A 17,793-nucleotide genomic window follows, 5' to 3' on the forward strand; every position below is an offset into this window, starting at 1 on the left:
TGTTTATTTCTGTCTTATTTGCTCAGTGTGGACAGCATCTATCATGATCAATGTCTTTAGCAGTGTATGAGAACCTTTCTTATCACCCAAGCTGTGGGAATGTGCTCACATATGAGTGTGTGTGTGTATAAAGTCAGTGCGCACACACTTATTTTATCTTGTTGACATCCCCACATGACAAATGAAACAGGTCTGTGTGTGTGGCAAGCACATCATTTGTCTTTGTCTTGATGGTGAGTAACTCGTCTTTGCAGGAGGAATAAGAAATGTTAAGGTCATCATATATATATATATATATATATATATATATATATATATATATATATATATATATATATATATATATATATATATATATATATATATATATATATATATATATATATATATATATATATATATATATATATATATATATATATATATATATATATATATATATATATATATATATATATATATATATATATATATATATATATATATATTTCATATTATGTATTTTCATGGACAAATATCTGCATATAATATAACCTAAGTACAAATATGCAGTTCTAGTTAATCATTCATCTCTTCTTTTCTGTTCTGAGGGGCATTATTGTCATGGCGACTGTGACAGGAGTGTCCTGACATATTCACAGATAAGTGTTTCTTTTATTCCCCTCTCTGTATAAATCAGCAGTACATATTTTAGCACCATTACAGTTTATATACTTCTTACTTATATTGTTGTTTTATACTATTTGATATTTAGTATATTTTAATAATGTAGTTAAAGGAGCACTGCGTAACGTTTCTGTTGGAGGTGAAACTGCACTACTGCACCCAGGACATGACCAGCTCAGTGCTTGTTGACATTTTATTGGCGATAACTCGCTAACTATTATGTAACTATTATAATACTCCCTACAGTGGAAGCATGGGGAGACCTGTACTGTACTGATGGTAGATAAACATCAGTGTCAAACAAAAGGGGGTTAGAGATGTTATTGCGTTGTCTGACAGCTTCCAGAGTGTGGCATTAAGTGTGTCTATTTATTACATTAAGGATGTTTTTCTTGCTAATAAATGCCACGCCTTTGAGGTGCCACACACTTGTCTCCAATAAAATAAATATAGGCCACTATAGAACATTCAAGGCAAAGCAATGGCATTTCTATGGAGACAAGCAGATGACCCTTCACATTTACCCTCTCGATGTTGTATTTGGAGTGATTTGTGCATGTTTCAGCAATAGTTAATCACTTATTTTCAAGACGCCATATTGCCAATCAACTCCCATTTTCACCGCCACAGATACAGGCCACTGGTCTGTACTAACTTTGTTCACTGATTTGTTTTCTCATTAATCGTTTTCTTGTTAATCGATTATACAAATAGGATTCGGCAGCGTTGTGAAGTTATGTGTTGTGTGTTATTTTGGCACAAATAAAAAAAATTATAAAATCCATAGCTCACTAGTGCGATGTGTAGCTATCCATCGGAGGTGCCAACTCTTGGTGGTGATGAGATTTATGGTGACGTCAGCTCCCACTGGGCACCACAGTTTTCTAATGCGCAAGTCGGCAGACTTGTTTCTTTTATTAAGTAATTTAGGTGAATTTTGTGATTTTAAATGTGCAAATTATAACATAATGATCCACGAGTGTCATAGATTATAACTAAACAGCAGACACAAGCACAATAGGTCTTCTTTAAAAATGTTCACTTGTTTTCATAGGCTTATTTGAAACCATACTTATCTAAAAAAATGTTTATTTTTTACACTCTTTTGGTTTGAGATATTTAACCAGTAATGTATTCAGGAGAATCTCAATATAATTAAAACTTTAACACAAATAATTGCCACAAATAAAGATTACACAAAGTATAAAATTTATTGAGAATCAGCCCTGGTCCTGTTTAACATCACAGTCAGATCACAGTCAGTGGAATGGGCTTATACAAAAACACTTGAGCTCCTCATTACAGGCGCATCATGCTCATTACTGCAGCTGAAAAATGACCCTGGTAAACACTGACCTGCACTAATGCTCTTTGTGCTCAAGTCAGGGTACCTCTTGTTGCTAATGGTGACCCTGCAGATAACAGGTGTCATATCTGGAGACGCATAATGCATTGCTGTCTATTGTTACATGGGTAGAGTCGTACTGCAGTGGAGGAGGTACCATCCTTATAGTGCAGAGCTGGGCTGAGGGCACGGGCCAGGCTTATCATAATGGTTTCTTTGACATGTTGGATTTTACAAGAGGTCAGAGGTCATGGGAGAAACTGAGGGGAAAAAGCAGAAACTGAAAGCTTAAAATCTGTCTCAAATGTCCACAGACACAGAAGGCCATTTGTCTGGGTTTGCAAATGCATGAAAATGAAACTATTTAACTAAACAACGCTGTGTAGAAACAATGAGAAACATGTCTTGTCACATACTTGCACCATATTACTCTTTACCGGTGGCAGAAGAAGTACTAATTTTTGTTACTTAAGTAAGTGCAGATACTGGAACATAAAAAAAAAAAAAAAAAAAAAAGTAACTCAAGTAAAAGTAAATGTATCACATGAAAAAAAAAAATCAATTTAAGACTAGATTAAAGCACTTCAAATTATGAATGTGTTAAAAGTAAACCCTCAGGATTTCAGCAGGTGTCAAACAATAATAACAATTATTTTACTTTTCCGGTTAAAAAATGTAGTGGAGTAGAAAGTACAGATACCTGCTCTAAAGTACAAGTACGATGTATCCACTTCTTATCTACTTAAGGAAAGCACAGATAGCTACATTTTTACTCAAGTACAGCACTTTACTACTTCTACTTTGTTAAGTTCCACCACTGTTTTACTATCCTAGTCAAGTTAATATTATAAAAAAGAAAAAAGAAAAAAAGATTGGTCCAACTTTTGACATTGTGTGAATGTGTCAACTTGATACACTGATTGCAGTCGTTTAGATCCAGCAGAAATATTTAGAGTGACATGGTATTACTTTGGTGGCTAACCTTGTAGCACAAGGCACATAGTGAAGCAGCCCCAGTTTGAGTCACCGGATCCAGAACACACACCTCTTCAAGACTTTAGGAAGATGTGAGTCGGTAAATCTCCCCATTTTCAAATGGCCGTGATTTACTGGTGGATTAGCAAATCAGGGACAAGCGTAGTCTGTCCGTATCGGAAAAAAATAAAAGAAAAAAATATCATAGTGAGCTAAAAAACATTGTGGATTTCTGCAGAATCAATGAGGGAAGCACTAAACTCTGTTAAACTGAGGTGAGAAAAATTTGAGTTTTTTAAAAATTTTATTTGTAAATCATAGGCAACCAATGAGCTCCTTTGTTTCAAATGTGCCACTGAAAATCTACAAATATGATTGCACAAACACTTTGACTGGGCTTGAAATGCAACAGAGGACAAGGGGACCAGACTGATATCAATCTGCATAAAAAATACAGAGAGATATAATTCTGGATTGCTCCTATCCTTATGTATACCACCAACTGCCAAACAGGATTCTCATCTACGGCAAGGATTTGTCTGATTCAGAACTTTCTCCATTCAGTCATGTTTTAGTGATTCATCTTACATATGGGCTACAAAAGAACATGGCTGACGTGAAGCTCCTCAGACATAAAGCCATAAGAGCACATTTCTGCAGCCTTGATTCTGGCCTTGACTTCAGCACAGACATTTCTAAATGAACTACTTCTCTGTCTTCAAGTGCACTTTAACATTATTGAATTGTATAGACAATTTACTTCAAATATTATGTGCAACAATCTGAAAAAGCTGAAATATAAACATCTTGCACTGTCATAAAGATTTGGTCTTTATGACAAAAGACATTGGTATTGCTTAGAACTACTGTACAAAACATTGCATTAAAACAGTTGAATGTATTGCAAAGAACTTTGAGGGTGTTTTTCCAACTCAGGTTGCTATTCGCTGTTCTATTCAAAAGATTAGCATGTTTGTGATGCTAATCTGGTAAATGTATTGTTCACAGATAGAATAAATTGTTCTGTATTCTGCGCAGAAATGTAATCAGGAGCATGACTTGTGGATCCTAATCTCAAAAACTGCAATCATCAGAACTAAAGGCCAGCATGTTTCCTGATACAATATTTACAATTTTCCATTATTGAGAAAAAAATAAATAAATGGGATGTGAATGTGACGGCTTTTATCTCTGTCGATTACAAAAAGGTTATTGTCTTTGGGCTGGTGGAAATTTGTGAAACAGATGTGACCAAGAGGCAAGTGTTTCCAAGGATGGTTAGAAGAACTCTGGAATTTGGTTCAGTTGCTAAACATGATAGAATAAAATCAATGCTATCACTCGTCCACAAAACAACAACGTATACAGAATAGAAATATACAGAAGGACTAGAAAACAAACCATTGCCCATGATGTGTCTGAAGAAAAAGTTCAAAAAATAACAGTCAGATTGAGTGTTTTGATAATCATGTGATCCCACTGGTCCAGTCGCTCTTGTCCCAGGGAACATTAAGGACAGGAGCAGCACATTTGGTCTTTTCCAGTTGTTTTTTTTAGTCCACATCCACGTCTAAGTCGACTTCAGTGCTGAGGTTCAGGTAGAAGAAGGCGTACACACAGAGGACAAAGACCAGGATCGCCACCACCACCAAAAAAGCATCCTGTGCAAAAACAAAAACAAGACCTTTGATAAATGAGACCTTTTAGCATCTTTGTTATAAAAAAAAAATCTGTCTATTTGCAATGAAAAGAAGCAGTTTAAAGCTGCACTACACAGGCCAGTCACCATAACAGATTTTGAAGCATAGTATAATGACTACAGAGAAATATTGCGATAAACGATAATATTGAAACTACATTATGCCACTGTTCCAAAGCAAGATAATTTCAGTAAACCTATTTTTTAAATATATCAGATCATTAAAAATAATGAGCTGCAACAAATAAATAACACAATGAACCAATAATCAGCCACAGAAGTTATTTGTTGTAGTCTACTGCTTAAATAATACTGTATTACATAAAAATGCCAAAAATCTCCACACTATTGCAAAAAAAGTACACATGATAAATATTGAGCCCCAGTATATACTGTTCCAGGTTTCATGTATTGAACGATAAGTTTATATAGTGATTACAGCGACAGGACTAGCACTACATTCACTTGTCCAGTGGACAGTCTGTCACCTGCCATGGAAACGTTATTGCTGTGTATGGAATAGCACAGCACGGCATTAAACATACCATTAAATCTATCTCCATGGAGACAAGCAGGTGACATCACCAGGCCAAGTTACAGGTTAAATCTGTGGAGAGGCAACCTGATTCACAGTAAGAATTCCTATATTTATTTTATACTATATTTATTTTATACTATATTTTGAATCAATAAAAATAGTCATAAGTGAATAAATGTAAGATGGATATGTTTAATGCTATAGTGTGGAACATTTCAGGAAAACGCTCAAAATAAAAGTTATACTACACCTTTAAATAAGGCGTCACTGAGTCAGTTTGAGTGAGTACATCCTGGTTTAATATAATTCTATTCATTATTACAGGGAATCAGTGGTAATAAATAATAAGTAATATAGCATCTGCTCAGTTTTAACATCTCTACTCTGAAGTTAAACTTTCCTCAACAAATGCCCTATTTTTTGGATTGCCATTGGTTAATTGTCAAACAAATTGAGGCTTTCCAGAGGAGTGGCATTCAAGTGTAAAATGGGAATTAGGAGCGCTTGTTCATTATGTGGTGCTCACACGATTACAATCTTCATCAGCTGGAGTTTCATTAGGCCCACTCAGACTATTGAACAATGCCAGTTATTCTTTATCAAGAGAAGTCATTAGCCACAAACTTTCTAATCAACACTGGAGGGCTTGGAGAGCTGTGAAAGAGCACACACTGATTGGAGGGTATTCAAAGAGAAATATTTGAGAGATCAGTTTTAACGCTCAAACTGGGCCACGTCAGAAGAGCTGTTGTGACAGTGGGTTAAGTCGGGGATTTGGCTTCATCAGCGACGCCTTTCTTTATCTGAGCTACATAATCGTTACTTCATTCCTACGGTCAAGGTACATCTTACAGAAAAATCCTTGTTAACCATCTCAAAAAGCTATGCCAATTCAACGATGCAAGGGTTATGCTATGGAGTTGTTATTGCTTTGCCTGGAAAATCCCACAGTATGACATTAATTAAAGTAAAGTATTGTGTATTTATTAAATTATAGGTGTAAATTTGTTGCTGAGCTGTAACTAGGTCTGCTTCTCTTCACAGAGGACGACACATTTAATGGCATACTGTGTGACATCCCAGGCAACGCTATAATATCTCCATGGAAACAGGCAGGTGGCACTCTCTCCACAAAGAAGTTACATAGTGCATCTTTACTCAGGAAATTCACACCTGGAATTTCATACAGTAAACAGTATCCTCATGTTTAAGTTCACATATTTTTGTGTTTATATTTTAAGGGATCTTAGTCTATCTCTAATGACATAACCTTTTCGACACAAAACCCAAAGCAAAAGTCACTCGATAACTCCACAATAATTATAAACTGCAGTGTACTGGTAAGAAACAATACTAAGCAGGTTGCAGTAGTAAAAATAAAAACTGAAAGCTCTGTTGTTTGAACCATGACAGATAGAAACAAATAGGTAAAAACGTTGAATCGAAATAATTGGATTGTGGAATCAACCCAGCGGCCACACTGCTGCTGGTAAAGAGCAAACCAAGTGATAAGAGAGTGGTGGGGAGCGGATAATTATAATAATTCTATGACAGAGAGGCTGGAGGTGCAGAGGAGGGGTGTGTGCATGTGTGTGTGGTTGTGTGTGGCAATTAAAAGGCATCTCTGTCTGTGTACAGTGCCTCGTCAACAGCAGCATTGGTCTTCATTAGCCCGAACACCACATTTATCTCCATCCCAGCAGCCTCCAAACAGCTTTAAGTCCTGGCTTTAATTGGAAAACTTTTAAATTTCATGCACTTTAGTTTCATATATTACCCGCCAGGCTCACAATGCTTTTACTTTTCTATTCTGTCGAAGCTTTGGAGAAAACAAAGTGTTATCAAATCACAGAAGGCTGATTGTTTTCTTTTTCTTGTGTTCTTCAAGGCTTTGAAAAACACGACAAACACAATAGTGATTCTGTGGACGACATATCTGCCATTGTTGGTATGTAAGTGCAGTTCTGTTGAATAGAGGCTAAAACAATAAGATGAGTAGGAATGAGTTGCATATGCTCTGTTAAACTGACTTTTGGAATTAAATGTAATGAAATTGTATACATTTTGTAATGAAATTGTATACATTTTCTATCAAAGTATACTCAACACATCACGTTTAAAATATAACAAAACACTAACAAAAACAGCTGCCTTGTCCATACACTGCGCTGGTTTCAGTGTCTACATCAAACATATATAAGTCAGACAATACATTTTAAATTATACATTTACTGTAATCTGTCAGAATATTTTCTCACACAAAAAATTGGCAGGTTTTTTCATAAGGATGTGCTACTTCAGTGTTGTTTTGATCCAGTGGAGAGAAAACACCCTGAGCGTTCTCACTCACATAAGTGCGCTCACTGGAGGACCCCAGGGCAAATTAGATTTAGTTCCATTTACTTCAATATTGGGTCGATCCTTGTTCACATATACCAATCATCATTCATTTCAAACTCTGCACCATGAACCATGCCAGACTTTATGTCCGTGACAGCAGGCGAACAGTGCCATGGACACGCACACAATCGGGCATAAAGCTGCTAACCCTCATTTACTGTACAGATGTTCTGAAATGTGATCCTTGTAGAAGTTTGTCAGTTGATATTTCTGTCTTTTTGTAAATTCTTCTGGACACATTTAAAATGTGAACTCTGAACAGAATGTCATCAACAACATAAATTGTAAATCTAACCACAATTGTGATTGTCAGGAAAGTCTTTTTCCAAATTGTTCACCCCTGGTGCTACATGCAGTGGTCTTTTCTTTAACCTGTGGCTAAATGTACATTGTGCGCTCATGGCAGCAGCCCACCTGTTTAAAGTGGTGCCCTCCAGAATGTACTCACACTGGTGCACCACTCTGATCAAAAGCTCTTTTATGTCGAGTAGTGGCCGTGTAAATACATCCTACCATTGTTTGCTTAGAAAATGCTGCACTTACACTTCAGTCAGGTTTTGGTTAAAAATCTCACTATCCATTGCAACAGTCATGGCCTGTATTGGAGGCTTCCCTCTTCAGAAGGCACAATGCAGTTGTGTGTTTGCTTTGGTTGTGTAAGACAGATGAACAGCTGGTTACAGTGGCAGTGAAAACAAACTGGAGGGGAATGGGTGAAAACACTTGAGCTGGAGAAAGCACCTGCACTTGATTGAGCTCGTGGTAACATCAAGTGGCCCGCCGCGCCGACTCCCACTCACACACATTCTGAGGGAGCTCCACCATCTTCATCCCCATCATCCTCTTCATCACCGGCAGCTGCAGCACACGCTTGGCATGCTGGGAGCTAGGTCTCTGTCACCCTGGCGACGAGCCACGGCACAGCAGACAGAGGCTCATCTGGTCCAGCTTTTATTCTCCTCGTGGCGGGTTTGTTTGTGCACGATTCAGAGGTGCCGTTGGCGCTGTGTGGGCGGCAGAGACACTACGGACCACTGTCACAATAATACAGCTACTGGTGCTCAGGAACAGATGTTTGCTTACATTTCACACTGTTTTACGAATAGACTGAGTAAAAGAGAGGTCCTATGAATGATCAAGGAATACAGGAATCAATCAAAAGTTTTAAATATACTTTGACGACAATGCTTTACCTTTTAGTATTTAGTTCAACATTTCTTCTTTTTTTACAACAATTTCCATTTAAAGCGACCATCTGTAATTAGACTGCCCCTAGAGCCTATCTATGTTCCTGCTGTCTCATAGTGTGACTGCTTTGGACCGACAGAAGAAGACCAGAGAGCACAGGTGAGCCTAAACAAAGGGCAGGTGAAGGGAGGAGGGAGGGGGAACAGGTTTCACATCTGCCATCTACTGGTACAAAAAACAAAAAAATAAAAACAAAAAAACAAAAAACTTACAGGTGGTAGCTTTAAGATACATGTTTAATTAAATTGGCAGAATACATCATCAGTATTTTGTGAGATAAGAGCTGAATGGTAAACGTGAATTAATCATTTCTTTTTTAAATAAGAAAATGAATATGATGCAAAGACTAGGGTCAACTGAACCTGGCAAACGCTAGTGTCCTCAGGTTTATTTTGTATGGGATTTATTATTGTTGTCCTAAAAATCTTTTCTAGTGAGAACTTTTTTCCCCATTTGCAAGTGTCCCCATTCTTACTCCCTGAATATATGTCAAAGTGAACTATACACTTGGCATTAAACATAGAACATCTACAAACCAGCCATGCTCATTATCTGCAGTCTCTGTCTTCTTGTGGTATTTTTTAAACTTTCATGACCCTGCGACTAAATTAAACCCAAACAACGGGTCGAAAAGAACAGAAGGCTAGTGTGCCAATTAGACAAAGGAGCGAGTTTGTTTCCTAGGCCGCATGTGAATGTGCATCTCAGCTACTTTGAAGAAAGTGAGCAAACCACAGCAGAGTTCATCATGGCTACTGTGACCTTATGTCATGATTTAGACAAGTGCGCTCAGGCAACAACAAACTTATTTTAGTGCAGCCATGGCAACAGCTAATATATGAGAAGATATTCATAGGTTACCGTCTGTGCACTCCACAACTTCTATTCTCTTTTTTTACTTTGTCTTTTGGGGTTTTCTGCCAAGTTCTCCAGACTGGACAGCCCCAGGACAGCCTGTTGTAGCATCTGCCACATTCCTCCAGCATACAAGACTGAGAAGCCAAAACAAGGAGGAGTAAATGGGAAAGAAAAAGAAGAGATCTTGTATTTAATATGTCTGTAAAACTAATTCACTGTTGAAAGAGATTAACATGATATGATATATGAAACTAAATTTACTTTTTTACTAAATTTTCATTTAGTAGTTTCAATATTATCGTGATAATTCTCTGCAGAAGTATCAAAAAGTGTTATCGTGACAGAATTGCGATGCAGTTAGATTTAATGCCATGATTGTGTTCAAAGTTAACATTTTTAACACATCTAGAAGAATTGACATAATAAGAATCACATTTCAGAACATGTTTGTACAATTTAAAACTCAAGGTTAGCAGCTATATGCAGAACATAACAGAATATTTTGTTGTTTGTGGAGGAAAATATGACACCTACAAAATGGCAGCCTTTGCGATTTGTTAATTGTGTCCATTCAAATTGTTATTTTGTGACAGGCCTTAGTGACAGGCCTATTATACTATCATCCGGGAAGAAATATGTTTAAGGAACCACACTTTTACTTTCTACTCGAAGGCTTGGTATATGCATGAAAGCCATGCAAAAATCTGAAGTTTATGTCACAGTGTTAAAATGGTGTACTGGGAATGCAAGCGTGACCAAATAACCATTACATTTGCACTGAATTTCAATCAAACTTGGGGCAGAGAGGTCTAACTCAGTTTAATATCCCTGTCCCTGGGGTATTTTTAATCCGACCTCGGAAAATTTCCCTCATCTTGGGTGTGAAAAAAACTGAATTATTCATAAGCAATATCAATATTTCAAGATATGGACTAATCTAATTGGATTAAAGAGGTGCTTAATGAGGCCTTGCGTGTCAAAGAGATGCATATTTTAAAAACCTGACCCTGCTGTATAATCCTCACAATGCTGTTTTTTTTCTTTTCTGTGTAGGAGCCAGCTACACTGAAAGAGCCACACCAATACTGTAAACAAACATATGAAAAGTCCAAATACAAACTAGGGGCAGTTACTACACTTTTAAAAACAAGCCAAAAACAACATATCTGTCATTTTAAAGATTTGTTAGCAGAGCTTTTTGGTGTAGTAAATATAGTATAATATTAGCATGTTTTAATTTAGTGTCAAAAAGAGAGAAATCATAAACATCAAGCCCATAGTAAGAAATATGAAGCCAGCCAACCACACATCAGCTGCTAACAGCCTGTGACAAAGAACCAAATCCTTACCGTACACTTCCCATCATGCCTTGCTGCTGGCTTTTCCTTCTCTGTGCTCTTTCATTACCATTAAGGAGTCATTCAACACACCTTTATCTGTCATCAGTCATGTAGCTTGAACACATGTAAAAAACACTGCATCGCACAGTGGTTCTGCTGTTAATACAAATAAGTCAAAAAGGTTGTTTCATTGTTTGATGCTGGGGTGTTTTTGCCATCTATAATCTACAAATAAAAACCAGTACACAACAGCAGTCCTACCCTTAATCCAGATGAATTTTTCTTGGTTTCTGCTTTAAGTCGCGTGGCCTTGAGGAATGACTTTGCCTTTTTGTAGTCTTGTTTACCTGAAAGACACAAAGAGTCAGAAATGTCATAATAAAGTAATAAACATGTTTTATTCTTAATCTTGGGGAACAAAAAGTAGAATTGGTCTCTACAGATCCTAAAAAGTGAACTTCTGAGCTGCCTGTAAGCCCAGGTAGAGAGGTTATAGAAATGGTGAACATGTTGAAGTAGCAGACAGAAAGCCAGTGGGAATTACTTTGAGGACCAGTGGATGTCTTTTCCACTTGTCAAAAGCTGCGTGGTGAACATTTCAGCAGAGGGCACTTTAAGTAACTGTGCTTTCACAGAAATTGAGCAGGGAGTTGAGCTATACTATTTATTCAAAAGGCAAGGAGTTGTCTTTGCCAGTGAAGATATTTAAATATTGTGCATTTTAGGATACATTTTTCAAATGTAGCATTTTCAGGTCGAGTGTCCATAATAAAAATACAATAGGAGGAGAATAGCAGTCTGAAAAACTGTCTTTGTGCCAGCTGATGTTGTAAGAAAACCCCTAAGGGGTAACACATATTCTCCAAAATCACACAACATGCTCCATTAGTGATGAGTAAAAACCTGCATCTACAAGAGAGAATTATCTTTTTATGTTATCATTCATCAAAACAAAATACCCTCCACGCCATCTGCTGACAATCAATACTTAATTGGTACTAAATTATCACAATTACACAGTGTGTGTGTGTGTGTGTGTGTGTGCGCGCGCACGCGTGTGTGTTTGTGTGAAGGGGTGTGTGTGTTTGTGTGAATGTGTGTGTATATTTGTGTGTGTATATGCGTGCGTGTGCATGTATGCGTAAGTGTGTGTGTGTGTGTGTGTGTGCGAGTACGTGAGTAGGTGATCTGGAGACAGTTGTATTACACAAAGTACTTGTGATGAGCTTCTCACACACAGCACTCTGGTGGATTCATGAGTACAGCAGTGATGATACTGCAAAGGGCTCATGAGACCAGCTTTAGTCTCCTCTGTTCAAGCAGCACTGAAGACTAATCTATGTGTACTACACCACTGACTGTTATATTCATTTACCAAGGGAATCAAAGAGACATCATCACTGACACTAAACATACAGTACAGTTTGTGTGAGATTTTGTGTGTCAAACTTTTCAGAAATCAGGAGAAAGAAAAAAAAAACATGCAAGGCTATATTTGCATAACACTGTTGTAACACTGCTTTCTGTAGGCAGTGATCTAGTAATTGTTTCCTTTATGTGTGTGACTGCTGAGCACATTCACCCCACTGTAGCTGGGCCAGCGCTTCCTCAGGCCCCAGGGAGCACTGGCTAACACATGACATCATGTAATGCTTTGTTTTGTTTCCCTCTATTTGGCATGGGAGCCAAACAGTCACCAGCACATGGTGTGGAGCCCTGGCATCTGCCACAAAGCGGCACATGGGACCAGAGGGCTCCTGCCGGACTCTGGGGAGCAGAGCCTATCTTCTGTATGAGGAAGGACCACCCCAAAGGAAGCAGAGGGCACACAACCTGTACAGAGCTTTACAGTGTAAGCTAAGGCTGTAACACAACCACACAACTAACTGTATTTCAGCTTAGTCCTTTGGTGTAAAGCAAGCCCCACACTTGATGCATTTCTCTATGTGTTTAAAACACATATTTGGGTGTCTGATTGTTGCCTTCAGTTGATCTATTGAGCAGAGGCAATCACAGCCTGAACAAAATGGCTTCCTTACGGCTTTAAATACATATGTAGGAACAGCATAGCTTTACCTTTTCCATGGGCAGCATGGTGGGGCCAATTATAAGCAGCTTAATAATGCTATTAAAAGGAGTGTCAACAGTGGCCCCGTGATGGCCCTCTGACAGGACAAAGCTCTCCAGCAGAGATGATGGTATAGCTCGACACCAGCCGGCCACTGCTGATGGGCCATGAATAGGGCACTCTATTACAATTTCAAATTACCATGTGTGGCCCTCCGCTGCTCTCACAAGACTCAGCCCCATGCTATCTTTGAAGGCTTCATTTTCCTGGCTGACGTCTCTCCCCCTTTCCTGTTTTTACCTTTGCTGTTAAACAGCGGTTTGCTCAAATTGCCTGATGGCTATTCTTTTGAAAGGAAGGAAAGCTGTAAAAATGGAAGACCTGGAAGGGGGTGGCTATACAAAGTGTCCCTGACACTAGTGTTACGCTTCTGAATTGATGAGAGAAAAACACTAAAGGTAAAATAGAAATGCATTGCAGATGTCATAGTGGGAGATGAGCTTGTTATGTGATGTGCACCTCTTGTTTGTTGAACCTGCAGAGTTTTACACAATGACAGACAGTTAAGGGAGGTGCACAAGCTAAATAATCCCATCTCTGTCCCAGTTTGAAAACAGATGAAACTGTCACTCTGCTTACAGCCAGGGGAGAACAGCTCTGCACTCGTGTTAACTCACAACATAAGTATAAAGGCTATAATCAGAGGATGTAAAGCTCTAAATGGAATCTCTGGAGACAAACACAACATGGTCGGACAAAAGAATAGGGAAAACACAACTAAACACCAGCAGACATGGCCAGGGCACAGTACTGCTGGAACATAGACAATTCATGGCTTCCTGTTTAATATTTCATTTTGAATTGTTGGATAGATTGTGTTCCTATATTATAGTAAATACACAAATTATATATGCCACAATCCACCATTATGTATCTTATTCAGTACTGGAAATTACAAATATAACTCAAGTTATAATACAAGTGAGATGTTTTATTTGCAAACGCAGCTGTCCTACTACGCACAACCTCCATGTGAGTCCATGTGTATCAATGTGTGTCATTGTTAACCTTATTACAAAAACCCACTGGTGTTCAACAATAATAATAATAAATAATATTATAGAATTTCTAAATAAGGGGTTACATTGTAAAATTACATCAATTGTTTTATAATGCAAGACAAAATTCAACTCTCACCAATCTGTTTTCTGTACTGATCCACTGGTAACTTCGTCGCACTTGCATCTTTCTTCCCCATGGTCCTGGTTTGTAAACCTGGTGAAATATAAAGACATAACAATATCAAAACACATATTGTATTATTTCTACTGCAGCCTGGAAAAACTTCTTTTGCACAAGTTAATGTATATTTATAGACTGACAAGAAAAGTCAGTTTTGATCAAGCAGATGATATATATCTTTGACATACATCTGTTAAACATAATTCATTTAATTCCCGGCACCTTCTATATGCGCTGATTCACAACATGCACACTTATGATCCTTCTCATTTAGTCACAGAACCATTTCCCTTCTCTCCATGTGCGCTGTCTGATTAACATGACAGCTCACAGGGAAGACAGACACAGTAAGACCAAGAGGGAGATAAAAAATGGATCGCTGACAGACAGAATGTAGACTTGAGATGGGCTAAATGATGCTAGCAATAAAAATACTTATAATTATTTGAATCTTGCCAACAAATTAACCTAAACATGAAATGCTGGCTGAAAAAAATAAATAAAAATAAATACAATAAAATAAAATAATTTTCACAGGTAAGCTTGAGTGAATTAGCATGATCCGATTCAGAAGGTGTGTGTGTCTGCTTTGACTGACTTCTCATGATGGGAGACAGATTGCTGCCTCAGATATGTGGATTTTACCTCACACTAAAAACACTTTTTCAGCTGCATTTTAAACACCCTTAGCTGCTGCCAAGACGGGAGGATAAATGCTCGTGTATTGTTCTGCAGCAGCTGGAAATCCGAGTCAGCAAATTAAACAGTGTGAGCCCAGCACAAAGGAAGAGCGTGATGTCCAAATGTAATGTTTACAGTTTGACACAGTGGGAGCTCACATTTACTGGTAATGTTGTACTGTGCCAAGGATAACCTTCAAATGACTGAACAGCAGAAAGCAGCATACTTAAAATCTCAAGCTCATTTTCTGACAAAAATGTACAGTTCTTAAGTGGTAAAAATATTGCAGGGAAAAAGCTGTAAAGCAATTCTGCAATCTGAGAAATGGACAGATTAGAGGTATTCATGACTGTATGTCAGAGTCAGACTGGTTATATTTAAAATTAAAAATGATACTTAATGTAGCCAAGATATAATGGAGTTATAATGGAGATGGAAATAAAATGCTTTTGACACATTAAACAACAACAACAACAATAACAACAACAATAATAATAATAACAATAATAATAACAATAACAATAATAATAATGTCAACATGAAAGTGAACCTATTTCAATAAGCTATAGAAATAAACTATAACAACTGCCCAGCCAGCAGAACCTTTCATTCTATGGGCCTATACTTTGCAGTGCATTGATCCACAGATTGTTAGACATGCATTACAAGTGAAGTAAAAGCCTATCATATCTACCAGCTCTAGAATAGCAGTAATCTAGTAATCATATTTATGATGAAAACGCTGATAAGGCTAATCACAGTGCTTGTTAGTATGCATATTATGTAGACTAACACTTAAAGCATCCTCCCATTGAGTGCTGAGATAAATACTCACCGTATCGATAGTAAAGGCTGTTCAGTGGAGGTATGTCTGCATTACACACCGTCCCGCTGCTCCGTGCGCTCTTAAAACCACGGGATTCTCACATTTATTGCACTTTGCTCCAAATTTCTCTGGACTTGCCAACGCACCACTTCTCCTGCGTGTATTTCCTGGTTTACTTGAAAACACAGCTGACGGACATCGCCGCTAACCAATGAGGAACAGGAACGTATCACTTTGACCAATGGCAGAAGAGAGGGGGCGGGACTTTGGGATAAAACATAAAAACACTGCAGAAGCGCACGTGACAAGTGTAGTTCCAGGATGCTCCCCTTGATGTTTAAGTTTTGCACATTTATATTTCTAAATGTCTTAGGACTAAGTGGGAGATAATAAAACAAAAAGACAATTGAAGCTATTAGTGACTAATGATTTGGCCTGGTCCTCTAGAACAATGCTTACAAGTTCATTTTATTTTTTTTTTCATTTATGAGTCAGAGGAAAGAGGGAACACAATATAATGTTAAAAATAGGCTACCTAAAATAGCATGTTCTTACGACTCACCTCCATTGCATAAATTAACCAAAAAGTCCCATTTGCTAGCGTCTTCCGTGAAAAGTAGTCTATAGTTCTCAGTTGGGAGCGCGTTTGAATTAAAATGCTATAACAGTTGTACATGTTGACCTAAAGTCATTGTTGCTGTGGCAGATTAGCAGAATGGGACATTATCCTTGTTGAAAACAGTAGCATTGTATTTTGACAATCAAAACAAGCAGCAGACGACCTCATCAGAGACAAGGCAATCTCCCAGCAAATGTTAATGTCTCTTTCATTAGTCTTCTACACTTTTGCTTTGTTTACTCTGGGCTTTTTTATTTCCTCTTAATTGCAGCCAGCCTCATTGCTGCCTGGGGCTCATGCAGAATAGGGGGAGACTTGCCACCACTTGTAACTTATTGAAGTTTAAAATGATTTTGTGCTCTCCCATGGGCACACATTTGCATGCTGCACAGCAGTGTCTAATAGATGTAATCTGCCCATAATGTGCCTGCATTACTCTTTATATGAACTGCCACTGATAGTAGCACTTTAAACCAGCTTTTTTATATACCGCGGTAGTGCAATCAGTTATCAGTGTATTAAGTCAAGACAAGATATTCAAAGTGATGTTGTTAGAGAATACAGATCCAATGTAAACTTTAAATGGTAATAGGCCTATAAGAATAAGAGCTGTTAACACAAAGCCTCAGTTAGTGGCCTGTGGATGTTGTCTTAATACAGCCATCAAAAGCAGCGTGAGTGTAGTTAATGCACAACTCAAATGCTCCTTGTTATTCACCATGTGTGTGATTCATTTCTCCCGTTGAGTGAAACAAACCAACACGCTGGGCCTGTCACAGTGATAGATATGGAAAGCATTAGCTGTAGAGTCTGATGCCTAAGAAAACTACACTCAGTGGAAATGTATGACAAACTCATTAAGATCAGTGTTTATTCAAGTTCATATTGCTTCATATTCAAACAATTGAATTAGGTGAATGGACTTTGACTAGTTGCTTCTTTTTTCATCCACCTCCAACAGTCTCCTGTGACTCTGTTGATAGATTGTATCCATCAGACCCGAGTAAAGAAAAATGCCCCAACTCCAAACCAAAGGGGAGAGAAACAGGATAACATGGGAAAAAAAGATAAAACATCTTCCATTCTTAGTCAGTCTTTTTCACCCTGCTTTGTCTCAAATCCTCATGTTGTATTAAGGAGGCAGTCGTCTTTGATTGTGTCACATTAAAATGAGACAGTAATCTCCTGGAGGATTTTACCTACTGTGTGTGTTTTGGGTTTAACACCAATTTTGTGTAATTTTCCCTTATAATTATTTTTTGGTTCAAAGTTGGAAGATGCTGAACAA

The 17,793-nt window shown here is 37.8% G+C and overlaps 1 protein-coding gene across 1 annotated transcript; it reads right to left on the reverse strand.

Annotated features, from left to right (window-relative positions):
• Window positions 1–1,853: 1,853 nt before the first annotated feature.
• triqk (triple QxxK/R motif containing) lies at window positions 1,854–16,072 on the reverse strand. Its single transcript, XM_033975858.2, has 4 exons — window positions 15,896–16,072; window positions 14,335–14,412; window positions 11,331–11,416; window positions 1,854–4,647 (listed from the first exon to the last, which is right to left on the reverse strand). The coding sequence occupies exons 2-4, from the start codon at window positions 14,393–14,395 to the stop codon at window positions 4,540–4,542; spliced, it is 255 nt and encodes an 84-aa protein (XP_033831749.1). The 5' UTR covers window positions 14,396–14,412; window positions 15,896–16,072; the 3' UTR covers window positions 1,854–4,539.
• Window positions 16,073–17,793: the final 1,721 nt, after the last annotated feature.

The sequence above is a fragment of the Periophthalmus magnuspinnatus genome, chromosome 11 (assembly GCF_009829125.3).
Source record: "Periophthalmus magnuspinnatus isolate fPerMag1 chromosome 11, fPerMag1.2.pri, whole genome shotgun sequence".
NCBI classification, from domain to species: Eukaryota; Metazoa; Chordata; class Actinopteri; order Gobiiformes; family Gobiidae; genus Periophthalmus; species Periophthalmus magnuspinnatus.

Bases quoted from the DNA above. Each gene is read 5' to 3' on its own strand.
- triqk (XM_033975858.2), bottom strand. From the start codon at position 14,395: ATGGGGAAGAAAGATGCAAGTGCGACGAAGTTACCAGTGGATCAGTAC. The intron at 11,417-14,334 runs GTGAGAGTTGAA...TGTGTCTTTCAG, and splicing joins TCAGTACAGAAAACAGATTG to GTAAACAAGACTACAAAAAG. The intron at 4,648-11,330 runs GTAGGACTGCTG...GTTTTTGCACAG, and splicing joins AAAATTCATCTGGATTAAGG to GATGCTTTTTTGGTGGTGGT.